The sequence below is a fragment of the Bufo gargarizans genome, chromosome 5 (assembly GCF_014858855.1).
Source record: "Bufo gargarizans isolate SCDJY-AF-19 chromosome 5, ASM1485885v1, whole genome shotgun sequence".
Lineage (NCBI taxonomy): Eukaryota > Metazoa > Chordata > Amphibia > Anura > Bufonidae > Bufo > Bufo gargarizans.
This window is the reverse complement of record NC_058084.1, coordinates 216,812,052-216,826,369: the sequence shown is the minus strand read 5'-3', so window position 1 is coordinate 216,826,369 and position 14,318 is coordinate 216,812,052. Positions and strand designations below refer to the sequence as shown.

At 40.9% G+C, this 14,318-nt stretch overlaps 1 protein-coding gene across 4 annotated transcripts in view; it reads right to left on the bottom strand.

Moving 5' to 3' along the window:
- Window positions 1-14,318, bottom strand: part of PDE1C (phosphodiesterase 1C) — a 1,393,842-nt gene that overhangs the window by 70,745 nt on the left and 1,308,779 nt on the right. The window contains exon 17 of one of the 4 annotated variants that reach the window (XM_044293928.1): window positions 4,610-7,567. The exons of the other annotated variants lie outside the window; for them this stretch is intronic. Within the exon in view, the coding sequence (XP_044149863.1) occupies window positions 7,554-7,567 (14 nt within the window). The 3' untranslated portion in view covers window positions 4,610-7,553. Of the gene's footprint in view, window positions 1-4,609; window positions 7,568-14,318 lie in introns of those variants that run through there. 4 annotated transcript variants of the gene reach the window in all.

The following is a 14,318-nucleotide window of genomic DNA, read 5'->3' as shown; positions in this document are numbered from 1 at the left end:
TGTTTCGATATAGACCTAATTGCCACATTGTTATATTATAAATAGATTTAGCTTAGACAGCCAGCTAGAAAAATATGTATTTACTTGTGTATAATCCGTGTGGTCTTTCACATTCAATGGAGCCCATACATGTTAATGTGCAAAGGGTGCGTGAAATCATTATTATAATATTGTGACACATGCAGTAATCTTTCATTAATGTGAGGCAGGTTTATTTTGTTATGATGCTCTATCCGCAAGGTTTTGATATAGATTATTAAATCTAATTGATTGATTAGACCGGGCATACAAGTAGAACCTGTTGAACCACTTAGAACAAAATGAACAGCCTGTTGCTTTGCTCTTATTACATTCTGCCATAGTGCCAGTGATATTTACAGTGAGGAACAGAAGTATTTAAACATCCTGTGATTTTGCAAGTTCTCCCGCTTAGAAATCATGGAGGGGTCTGAAATTCACATTGTGGGTGCATTCCCACTCTGAGAGACAGAATAAATAAATACATTTCAGGAAATCACATTGTATCATTTTTAAAGAATTTATTTGTCTTGCACTGCTGAACATAAGTATTTGAATACCTAAGGAAATCAGTGTTAATATTTGGTACAGAAGCCTTTGTTTGCAATTACAGAGGTTAAACGTTTCCTGTGGTTCTTGACCAGGTTTGCACACACTGCAACAGGGATTTAGGCCCACTCCTCCACACAGATCTCCTCTAGATATGTCAGGTTTCGGGGCTGTCGCTGAGCCACATGGAGTTTAAGCTCCCTCCAAAGATGTTCTATTGGATTTAGGTCTGGAGACTGGCTAGGCCACTCCAGAACCTTGATATGCTTCTTACGGAGCCACTCCTTGGCTATCCTGGCTGTGTGCTTCGGGTCGTTGTCATGTTGGAAGACCCAGCCACGACCCATCTTCAATGCTCTGACTGAGGGAAGGATGCCCCATTCATCCTCTCCTTAATAAAGTGCAGTCGTCCTGTCCCCTTCACAGAAAAGCACCCCCAAAGCAGATGTTACCAACTCCATGTTTCACAGTAGAGATGGTGTTCTTGGGATGCAACTCATCCTTCTTTTTCCTCTAAACACGACGAGTGAAGTTTAGACCAAAAAGTCTGACCACATGACTTTCTCCCATGCCTCCTCTGGATCATCCAGATGGTCATTGGCAAACTTCAGATGGGCCTGGACATGTGATGACTTAAGCAGGGGAACTTTTCGTACAATGCATGATTTGAAACCATGACGGCGTAGTGTTCTACCGACAGTGACCTTTGAAACTGTGGTCCCAGCTCTCTTCGTGTCATTGACCAGCTCCTCCATTGTAGTTCTGGGCTGATTCCTCACATTTCTTATGATCAGTGATACCCCCACGAGGTGAGATCTTGCATACAGCCCCAGTCCGAGGGAAATTGACAGTCGTCTTTAGCCTCTTCCATTTTCTAATAATTGCTGCAACAGTTAATCTATTTTCTCTAAGCTGCTTGGCAATTGCCCCGTAGCCCTTTCCAGCCTTGTGGAGGTCCACAATTTTATCTCTGGTGTCTTTTGACAGCTCTTTGGTCTTGCCGATGGTAGTAGTTGGCATCTGACTGACTGTGGGGTGGACAGGGATCTTTAAAGAGCTCAGACAGGTGCTACTAAGTAAGATTAATGAGTGGAGTAGAACTTTTAAAGGCTCAGTAACAGGTCTTTGAGAGCCAGAATTCTTGCTGTTTCTCTGGTGTTCAAATACTTATGTTCAGAAGTGCAAGACAAATCATTTAAAAATCATACAATGTAATTTCCTGAATAATTTTTGTTATTCTGTCTCTCAGAGTGGGAATGCACCTACAATGTGAATTTCAGACCCCTCCGTGATTTCTAAGTGGGAGAACTTGCAAAATTGCAGGGTGTTCAAATACTTCTGTTCCTCACTGTATAACAATAAGCACAACTCTTGCTATAGAAATCACTTCCCCCCCAGACTCATAAACCCCAATATAAGTTAATGGAATTTGTCTGAATTAAAAAACTGACCTGACATACCGTATGTACTGGTCTTGGCTCTGTTAAAGGGAGCCTGTCAGCATAAAAATACAGTTCAGTCTAATGGCATCATGCTTTAGAGCTGGGGGAACTGAGCAGGTTGATATGTAATTTTGTAAAAGGATTGTCTATGACTTGTAATTTATTGATTTAAATATTTTCTCCTTCTATGCATAAAAGTCCAGTGGGTAATCTCACTCAATAATTGACAACCTTCCAGTCACTAAGTTGTAAGAACTCCTCAGCATAGAAAAAACACATAAATTAAAAGTTTTACTCAATCTTTTTCTATAAAACTATACATGAGTCTGCTCGACTCCTCATGCTTTATAGCAGGAGACCATGTTCAATGTGACAGGTTAGATTTGAGAAGGAAAGCCAGGCTTGTAAAATAGACATACATTTAGCGATAATTAGCTTGAGCAAACACACAAAATGATCTCTCCTTCTGAAGAGCACGGTTTGTGCATTCATTAATTGGGATTACAATTTAAATGGGTTTTTCAAGATATTTTAACTGTTGACCTATCGTCTGGCCATTGGTGCCATTTCAAACAACAGATCAGCAGGTGTCGAACCCCCACCGATTAGATACTGATAATCTACACAGAGGATAACCTAGTCTAAATGTATATTCAAATAAGGCCAATACTCTTTAATAAATCACCACTTTATGGCAAGGGAACCTATCATATTATACATTCAGGCCTATCTGCAGGCAGCATAGTAAGACCAGGGAAGCTGAAAAGATTAAAATATTTATGTGAAAAGGTATGTATAACTGTGTAATTTATTTGTGTTTTGAATTTCTGCTCATTCGATTTTTAGGAGTCCAGTGGGCAGCCCTACATAGTGACTGACAGCTATTTCTACATGCACACTCATAAAGGGGAATGTGTCAATAACTATGTAGAACCACCCATGTGACTACTAAGCACAGAATGAGTAGGGATTGAAATGAATAAAACAAAAGTTCTGAACAGTTATATATCAGTTAACCTCAGCTCCTTTAACTTTATAATAGAATGCCTGCAGAGTACACAACATGTTGTACTTCATAGGTTCCCTTTAAAAGCATCTTACATATTACGGAGCACATTGAATAATGTCCGTCTGTCAGATGAAAGATGCAAATCATTTCTATGATGAAGGGCTATCATACACTACTCAAATTTTTTTGGGGATATTTGGCTTGTGGGTGAAATTTCCGGGTGGACCTAAAATGCACTCTAACCTTTATAGGTGAACTTAATGTGACCTTCTATAAACTTTTTGAATGCATGTGTCCAACTGTTCAATGTTTTAGTACGTTGCTGTTCTCTAACAAGAAGCTTAACAGCAAAATTCACAACAGTTGTTTGATCCATAAATCGTCCAATAAATTTCCTGGTTCAATTAGAATTGGTATTTATACAGTCCTCCTCATCACGCTGTTCATATTTTGACATCATTAGACCAATACAAAAACCTAACAATTGATAAACAGTACCTTGCCATTGCGAGAATTCAAGCAGGATGTTCTGAAACAGAAGTAGCCACTGAGCTTAAAGTGTTAGCAGGTTGCAACAGAGATACAGAGAAACTGGAAGAGTCACAGAAAGGCATAGAAATGAACGTCCTTTGGCCACATCCTACACTGATGACCGCTTTATTGTGAACAATGCCCTGTGGAACTGGATGATGAATCCCACACAACTCCAGGCACATTTAAAGGAGGTGAGAGGCACCCAAGTGTCACTTCAGACCATTCAAAACCATTTACATCAACATGGTCTGCATGCTAGATGACCTGCAAGGGGCACACCACTAGGCACAGGCGTCATCGTCTTGCATTGGCCAGGGCACATCTAAGGCTACTTTCACACTAGCGTTCGATCGGATCCGTTCTGAACGGATCCGATCATAATAATGCAGACGGAGGCTCCATTCAGAACGGATCCGTCTGCATTATTTTGGCATATAAAACCTAAGTGTGAAAATAGCCTCGGACGGATCCGTCCAGACTTTCAATGTAAAGTCAATGGGGGACGGATCCGCTTGAAGATTGAGCCATATTGTGGCATCTTCAAACAGATCCGTCCCCATTGACTTACATTGTAAGTCTGGACGGATCCGCACGCCTCCGCACGGCCAGGCGGACACCCGAACGCTGCAAGCAGCGTTCAGCTGTCCGCCTGTCCGTGCGGAGGCGAACGGAGCGGAGGCTGAACGCCGCCAGACTGATGCAGTCTGAGCGGATCCGCATCCATTCAGACTGCATCAGGGCTGGACGGAAGCGTTTGGGTCCGCTCGTGAGCCCCTTCAAACGGAGCTCACGAGCGGACAGACGAACGCTAGTGTGAAAGTAGCCTTAGGGTCCATTCACACGTCCGTTGTTTCTTTCCTGATCTGTTCCGTTTTTTGCTGAACAGATCTGGACCAGATCTGGACCCATTCATTTTCAATGGGTCCTGAAAAAAATTCTGACATTGTGCTGTCCGTTTTTTTTCAGGACCCATTGAAAATGAATGGGTCCAGATCTGGTCCAGATCTGTTCCGCAAAAAACGGAACACATCAGGAAAGAAACAACGGACGTGTGAATGGAGCCTTAAGCTGGACAAGGGACCAGTGGGCCTCAGTGCTGTTCACTGATGAAAGTTGATTGACACAGAGCAGAAATGATGGCCACCAACGATGCTGGAGACATCAAGGAGAGTTCTATGTATCAGCCATAGGTGAGCCTTTGGTGATGGTGGTGCTACAGTGTGGGCAGGTGTGTCTAGTCAATACATAACTGCCCTACACTTTGTGAATGGTAAAGTGACAAGCCCATACTACTTAAATAACATAATTAATCCAGTCATTGTGCATCTGCATGAGCAACACAGGCCTAATTTCATCTTCATGGACGACAATGTGCCAGTTCATCGAGGTCAGAATATTAGGGAATGGCTGCTGGAGACTGGAGTAGTTCCCATGAGAATCCCATTGAAAACCTATGGGACCAGCTGAGTCACCGTGTAAAGGCTCCTAACTCTGTACCCCAGAACCTCAATGACCTGTGTGCCGCTGTTCAAGAAGAGTGGGATGCGATGCCTCAGCAGACAATAAATCGACATGTGAACAGCATGAGATGTCATTGTCAAGCTTGATGCTAAAGGCCACATGATAAGTTATTGAGACATTGCTATTTTTTGTGGGGATATACCCAACACTGTTGTTGGCTTTTGTCTCAATAAATTGTTTGAGATGAGAAAATCAGCGTTGCATGTGTCTACTTAAATGTTCTACTTTCATAAAATAATATCACTGTAGCATAAACTTTTTAAGTTTTCCATAAATTTCACCGAAAAGCCAAATATCCCTAACTTTTTGTGAATAGCGTATATAGTATGGTGAACCAGTATTCCATATGTTTTTTTTTATGTTTTCCTTTTAAATGGTGGCAAAGACTTGATCTATCATGCTACCTTGTTACAAGCTGACGTAGATTTCAAGGCACAAGTATGTAAAGGGTCACTAACATTTAGCAAAAGTCATAGAGACATATCAACAGTTTAGATCTTTGGGGGTGAAATTGTGTGAAAAGTTAGTGACCCTTTAATTTATGACAAGGCTTGCACCGCGTCATAAATTTTGTGCATCTTCTGGCAGTGCAGGGGGATATCAAGTCTTGCTTACAAATGCCAGTCTTGATAAATTATCCAATATGTGTTTTTGTAATTTATGGTGCATTATTTTAAAAAGCTGTAGATTTTTGTGATTATGGGGAATTAAAAAAGGAATTTGCTTTCTAATAACTATTAGAGTATTATTTACTTGAATAGGAGCAGCACAGCAGGAATCAGACACAGCCACTGCACAGTATATGAAACTGTGGTGTTCTGGCGTTTGGTTCCGGTTGCTGCATCTCCTAAAGACAGCTGATTGGTGCAGGGTGTGGGATCACCACCAATCTGATGTCATAAATTGCAAACTCCCAGGAAAACCCTGTTAAGTCAATATTGTAATTTTGCAATTAGGATAATAGTAAAATGCAAATATTCTCCTGAACTGAATGAATTGGTAGACATAATTATGGGTCCAGTGGCTGGCACCATGCGGCAGCATGTATTGCATTGTAACCAGGGTCCTAAATAGGGAATGACTAGCCCCAACAGAAATTGACTTGAGCTAACAATGGGAATAGCTGTTTTGCTGAGTGGAGTCACCATATTTAATGTAATGAGAACATCTATGATAGTGTGAAGAAAATCTGTAATTAATTGTAATTAAATTTTTTCCTATCATGGTTTCCAACTTGCTTGCATGTGACTATTGGATGCAGACAAAGCAAGTTATAGTACAACCCCATATACCAACAAGTACTGCAGCCTACCTGGAATTCTGCCAAAGAAGACTACACATTGAATATTTATATCAATATCTGCATGTCTACTGTTTGCTATATAACACAATAGGCCAGATAATAAGTATTTCTAGCAAAGCTCACTGAGAGCCAAGCAATTGCCTAGGCCTACCATATACTTTGTTGATTGGCCACTTGTACCATTAACCAATAGGCCCCAATGAAGGTCAGAGAACAACAGCAGTATTACTACATACATGCAGCAATGCTATCAACTTGCCAATGAATTATAATTATTCCAAGCATATGCATCTCTCTTTAATAAATATTATTGTGCCATATGGGCTACCCTTTTTAAATGGTTTTAAAGTGAAACAAATATAATTTTCAGAGAAAAAGGCGCGCCGCATGTTGTGCGATATAGTAGAAGAAAAAGATATAAAAATAATAAGCACTAAAGCTAAGAACAGTTTTAGTCCATTTCATACCAGCTTTCTTCTACAGTGCTTTGACAAACTATAAAGATTAAATATGGCGTGACCTAAGAAATCGGTATTTAAGGAAGACCTTTTACCACATTAAATGAGACATTACATGAGCTGTTACTCAGTTATTTTTTTACTAAATACATATTATGAAAAAATAATAAATATAAGCCGTTGGTGGTAAAATCAACTCTAACATAGCTCATGTACATTACAAATGAAAACACTCAAATAGACAGTGTTAAACCCCGTGAAGCACGTGTGAAGCCATAGTGCAGAGCCTTAGATCTGTGAAGTTCTGCTTTTAGTGCGGGATGGTCATCCTTTAATTTGGCTTAAACAAGCACATGCGCAAACATACTTTTGACTTCTGGGACATTATGAAATTATGTTTCCGAAATGATTTCCATGAAAATGTTCTTTGAGTTCACAGAAGGGTTCCTAAGCCCCAACATAATGTTATAATGCTTTACAGTTCCCCTGCTGATGTTGCCTGTTGTGTAAAAAGCCAAGTCAGTTTTATATTTATTTCAAGAAAAAAAAGGAGAGCGCTAAAAAAAATACACAAAAAACTAGTCTTTAACTGTAAATGAGCCAGTGGATGCCTTGCTTATAAAGCTAATGCCTTGTATTTCCAATAGACTTGTCTTTGTGGAAGTAGGAATAGAATGAAGAAGCAAAGCTAGAAGGATGCAATTTATTGGCATTCTCTGTTATTCTTCTTTATCTGGAAAATAAGAAGAAAAAAAAGGAGAGTCACTTGTGAGACCTTTCCCAGATGATCTTCCATCAGAGAAAACACTGCTGAGAAAATAAACTATCAAGGATATAAAAAAGCATTGAGTTTGGCCATGTATAATACTGTTCATGGTGATGATCTGATTTGCCCACTATGGAGCAGAGTTACTGTTAACAATGTGCCATTTTTGTGGGCAATTTTGTGCCAAAAATAGCATTCGTGCCTTGCATCACATTTACTGTTTTAGACACTTTCTCTAACATTTTACGCCTCGTCTGACATGGGGTCTGGCTTTGTGGTTAAAGGAGTAGGGCCTAAATGCTAATCCATATGCCAAACATATGTTGGCACATTTTTTAAGTGAAACTACACAAGTTAATAGGTGTAAACTTAGACTAAACTTAGTGTAAACTTACAGGTGAAACAAAAAAAAAATTGAATATCGTGCAAAGTTCATTTATTTCAGTAATGCAACTTAAAAGGTGAAACTAATATATGAGATAGACTCATTACATGCAAAGTGAGATATTGCAAGCCTTTATATGTTATAATTTGGATGATTATGGCTTACAGCTTATGAAAACCCCCAAAGTCACAATTTCAGGTACCCTTTGCTCAGGGAATATGGATTAATTAGCTGACTAGAGTGTGACACTTTGAGCCTAGAATATTGAACCTTTTCACAATATTCTAATCTTAAGTTTCATTAATGCAACTCCTTTTAAGTTGCAAAACTTTTGCACGATATTAAAATTTTTTGAGTTTCACCTGTAGACTAAATGGAAATGGTGTGGAAAATGTACAAGAAACTAGTTGTGTACTCGTACAACACTTCCTAGAATATTTCAAAGCTACAACAACAAATAGGGTAGTGATAATAGTAGATGGATGAATTAAAATATAACTTCTATTATACTCTTGTCTAAAATAACAGATAAAAACAAGCTAGATAATCAAAAAAAGTAAATAGCCTTACCAGTATGTAGTTAGATTGATAGACACTCGAATTGCGGGCTATCACGGCTTTGCCGGCACGGGGGGAAGGGAGGGGGAAGATTTATTGGAAACTCTCCCTAAATTGCCCTGTCAGGTCTATTGCGCCCTAATGCTCTGCTAAATATGGAGTCATCGCCCTGACAAGGGCAGCCCCACCCGGAACCTAGCCCTGTTACACAAGCCCTGTCAATCCCTATTTTGTGGGAGAAAAAGGGGGAGGGAAAACCAAGATTTTCCCACAGCCCCCAAAAATAGTATAGTATATAGTATATATATAACACAGTAACATACTATATAAGGCCGAAAAAATACATTTTCCATCCAGTCCGGCCTGTTAACCTGCAAGTTGATCCAGAGGAAGGCAAAAAAAAAACTGTGAGGTAGAAGCCAATTTTCCCCACTTAAGGGGTAAAAAATTCCTTCCCGAGTCCAATCAGGCAAACTGAATAACTCCCTGGATCAACGACCCCTCTCTAGTAGCTACAGCCTGTAATATTATTACACTCCAGAAATTCCTCCAAGCCCCTCTTGAATTCAAAAGTTAGGTTAGTATCCAAAAAAGTGTTGTCCCGGCGCATTTCATCTTAAAAAGTTGCCCCAGACTCATCAGGAGACCAGGGGCAAAAAAAAAAAAAAAAAGGGGGAAGGTTGATCACCACAGTTAACTAGTCTAGTATCACCTAGTGCACTGAGGGGGGAACTGATAACTGGCCTACTCCTGGAGGTGCAAACAAGTTGGTTTGACCTGTGTGTTGTGTCTGTAAGGCTGACAGACACAACACACATTTTTTTTATTATCTAGCTTATTTTTGTCTTTTATTTAATACAAGAGTATAATAAAAGCTATATTTTAATTCACTCATCTACTATTATCACTAACCTATTTGTTGTTTTAAACTTAGACTAAACATGGACAAAATTATTTTGTAGTAAATCTGTCTAATTCTAAGGCCTCATGCGAATGACTGATCCACATCCGATCCGGACAAGAATAGGTATTTGTAACATTTTGCGGAACCTGAGGAAGTAAAAATCTGGTAATGCAAAGAGCCGGTATTCGTGTTTTGTGTATCAGTGATTTGCAGACTGCAAAAACAAATACGTGTACATGGGGCCTAAGACTGTATTATTAGACAGTGTAATTTGCATTACTATTAGTAAATTTGCCCCAATGAGTTTAGCATTTTTCTCATGGGTGGGGTAGAAGTTCTTTTGGTGTCTCTGTTTCTTCCATTAATCATTGACATTGATAGAGGTTTGTTAATGCCATTAGCTATGGGACTTGAGTGACCCAGTGTAAGTAAAATGTGCATGTAATGTTCATATACCGGTATGTCTATACAGTTGTGTATTGTTTTCTATAAAAACTGAGGAATAAGCAGGTTTAATGGGTTGTCCACTACTTTACAAGTGTTGGCCTATCCTAAGTTTACGCTATCATTATCTGATTGGCTAGGTTCCAACACCCTGAACCCCTGACGATCAGCTGTTGGGAATTCTGCACCAGAATGACATTGTTCCGTTTATTTAGAAAGGAAGATGGCTTCGGCAGCATGTAGCAAAATCAAAATTTCTTTATTCGTACCTCCAGACACAAATGGCAACGTTTCGACTGTTCACCAGTCTTTATCAAGCCTAATGACACCAATGCTGGTAGGCATATATATACCCCCCCACATTAAAAAACACACCCCACATTACATCAACATAGCCAATCAATACATAATGGAGAGTGTCTGTGCAAGTTGCTACTTACTGCAGCTGACATGGCCACCATCTCCGTCATGTGCGCCACGGCGTGCTGTCACCCCCAATGCGCAGTCGCAGCTCACCGGCTTTGCATACCGGAAGTGTCATCCGTCGCCATGACTTCGGCCGGCACTGGCGCCTTCAACCAATGAGCTACTAAGAGCAATCACTGTCGTCATCGCCTGCGCGACTATCATGTGACATCCAGTAAGGTGCGCACAGCCGTGCGTCAATCTCGTGGGTCACATGGATAGCACAACAAATAGAGACACAGTGCAAACACCGGAGTCATGGTAACGGCGACGCCGTGATCAGCGCAACTTATCATAGAGAGATGTGCATAATCCATATAGAAAAATGGATAAAATGTACATAGTCCATATACAAGAATGGATAGATCGATATTATTAGATCACAGATCACAATAGTGATCGCCACATTATCGATAGACAATCAGAGTATGTACATGCACATATCTACGGAGATGGAGGCAATGTACAGCGCAGCATCAAGCAATCATGCAAGATCATCATATAAAGAATACACTCTCCAAAATACCATACATCGAATGCTATGACGGGCATTTTAACATATAAATCTAAAAATCCCTATATAGGGATGTGTATCACATATAAAAAATTATGATGTCCCTATACTGAAGAGGGCGATCAAGCGACTAATGTCAATCGATGGATGTGACGTTAAACTCCAAATTTAAACCGTAAGGTTGAAGGGATCTAAGGGTGTGGATCCACTTAAGTTCCTTTTTCCTAAGTATGCCCTTCCTGTCCCCACCCCTTCTCAGATACCCAACGCTATCGATTGCTCGAAATCTTAATTGATTAATAGCATGTTTGCAATCAATAAAATGTTTTGCAACCGGTTTGTCAATAGCTCCTGTTCTTATAGTGCTTTTATGCTTATTGATTCTTTCCCTCAGTTCCATTGTGGTTTCACCCACATATATTAGGCTACATGGACACTGTATCATGTAAACCACATCTGTGGATTTACATGTGTAGTGTCCCTTAATCTTAAACCGTTTGCCACTATAAGGATGAGTAAAACCATCACCTCTCATGATGCAACTGCAGTTGCAGCAGGAGAGGCAAGGGAAATTACCATTCTTGAGTGGTGCTAATCTTTTCTGTTTGTCTATATCCTTACCCCCTATATCCGCTTTGACCAATCTATCGCGTAAGTTGCGGGTCCGTTTGTATGCCATCATTGGGGGGACAGAGAATTCCTTGACTGTTGGCAATCCTTTCTGAAGGATCTGCCAATCCTGACGTAGGATGGTGGCAATATTGCTACTGTCACCCCCAAAGATGGACACAAATGGGATACGGACAGTCTCTTGTTTCTGTGGTTTCCTCACCAATGTGGACCCACGTTTCATGGATACAATCCTATGTTTGGTACGGTTAATTAATTTATTAGGGTAGCCTCTCTTTAAAAATTTCATGCACATATCATCCATTCTATAATCAAATTGGGTGTCATCAGATACGATGCGACGTACCCTGAGTAGTTGGCTCCACGGGAGAGAGTTCACCATGGTCTGAGGGTGATTGCTATCGTACATTAGTAGGGTATTCCTGTCTGTAGGTTTCTGGAACAGATCAGTGCTGATCCTTCCATTGTGCACCTGATCTCGGACATCAAGGAACTGCAGCTCACGGGCAGAATGCATCACGGTGAACTGCAGGTCCCGGACCCCAGAGTTCAGGTGCACATGGAAATCATCCAGCTCAGGTATAGTGCCTGTCCATATCAGGAAAATGTCGTCGATGTAGCGCCACCAGCACAGAACTCTCTCAGAGAACGTGGAGCGATACACCAGCCGATCCTCGACCTCCGCCATGAAGATGTTTGCGTAGGTGGGGGCCACATTGGACCCCATCGCCACACCACGCTTTTGTTGGTAGAAGGTGTCCCTGAAGAGAAAGTAATTTCTCCTCAGGACCACCTCCAGGAGGGCGAGGATCAGCCGGCGCGCCCCAGGAGAGAGCTCCGTGCTGGCCAGGGCCACATCGACGACATTTAAACCATAAGAGTGATCGATGGATGTATACAACGATACAACATCAAAACTTACAAGTAAAAATTCCGCCGGCAAAACAAGTGAATTCAACTTAGTCAAGAAATGGCCAGTATCTCTGACATAGGAGGGGGCCGTGGTCGCATGGATCCGCAATACCCTATCCAAAAAAATGGATATGAGATTGAAGATGGAACCCCTGCCCGACACAATGGGTCGGCCAGGGGGATCCACCAAACTCTTGTGGATCTGTGGTAGAACATATATTACAGGGGTAATCGGATGGCTCACATGCAAAAAATTATATAGTTCATCATCGATGACTCCTTGACTAAGGGCCTCATCCAATAATACCCCTATAACACACGCTATATCAAACTTAGGATCTTTGCTCAATATCTCGTAAACATTAGCATCCCCTACCTGTCGTATGATCTCATCAATGTATTTACAGGGATCCATAACGACCACGGCACCCCCCTTGTCAGCTGGCTTGATCGTCAATTGTTTATTATGTTCCAGTTCAGACAAAGCCCGCCTCTCTTCTTGGGACAGATTATGTCTGAACTGGTTAGTACTACCTTCCCTCAATTGATCAATTCGTTTCCTGACAAAGCTGATATATGTTTCAACCACATGATTGTTTTGCGGCGGCGAAAAATGACTTTTGTTACGTAACTCAAAATTTTTACACATAAGCATATCAGTAGATACAATTGGTTGACAACTAGATGTATCCATATTTCTCGTTGAAAAAAAGGCTTTAAACCTCAGGCGTCTAAAGAACTTTTGTAAGTCCAGCTCAAGTTCGAACCAGTCCCGTGGGGTTGTGGGGCAAAATGTCAGGCCCCGGCTGAATACACTGGTTTGTATATTATCAAGTTGAGAAGATGAAATGTTCACAACTAAGTTCATTTTGCTACATGCTGCCGAAGCCATCTTCCTTTCTACATATGTATTCCAAGGCCTGATGGATCAAGGGCCTACGGCTAGGCTGCTGCATCGACCAACGCATTATCTTGAGACCACAAGGTGCTGCTTCTACACCTTCACGTTTATCTAATTGTTCCGTTTATTGTCTGTCCGCTACACAGTGGATGGAGATTTGTAGTTCTGGCACCGACTTCCAAAACCTGAGCTGAACAGCTTCAGGGGTGCAGTGTGTCAGGCCCTAGGTGTTTAGATATTGATGATATATCCTGAAGATAGGCCATAACTTGTAAAAGAGTGGCTAACCTCTTTATAGTGGTGAAGGACAGTAGATGACACTGTAATAGATACCTTTGACTGGTCAATAATATCCATGGGGTGCAGAATAGGGATTTCTAGCCTAGGGATGTGGAGTTTTGATGTTCAGGTAGAATTACTTTTTTATGCATCATGTTCAATGTAACTGTATGTCTAAATTCCATTTTATTTATTAAGCTTTTTATTGGCGCTCATATTGTAACAGATGTGATTTTTGGAAACATTGGGTGAACAAGCTGTAAGCTTGCCTATATTTCAATCACTCTTTTAACTTGCTGATCACTGACAGACTACATACAGCCAGGCAACATGACCAGTGAAAAAGCATTTATGCTCTCTCCTTAGGACAGGGTTTCAGCAGGTCATTGGTGGGGTCCGTGCCAAGACTCCAACCAATCTGTAACACCAAGGGGTGGGACCCCTACTATGCTTGTTCTTGGAATATCTTTTTTTTATATGCATTAAGGGAAGAGTCAGCTGCCCATCACTACTGGACTCTCTGGAAAGGTAGTCTTACTCATCTTGCATTCTGGATTGTTATACATATAGAGCTCAATGAGAACAGATTAAACAATAAAGGAGAGAAGAAGTGCATATCCTATATTAATCCAGCTGATCACATGATCACCAGGACTCTGCAGTGAGACTAGGGCTAAATGGCAACTTGTAGTCATGTGACATAAGATCACACTTAATGATCGCAGA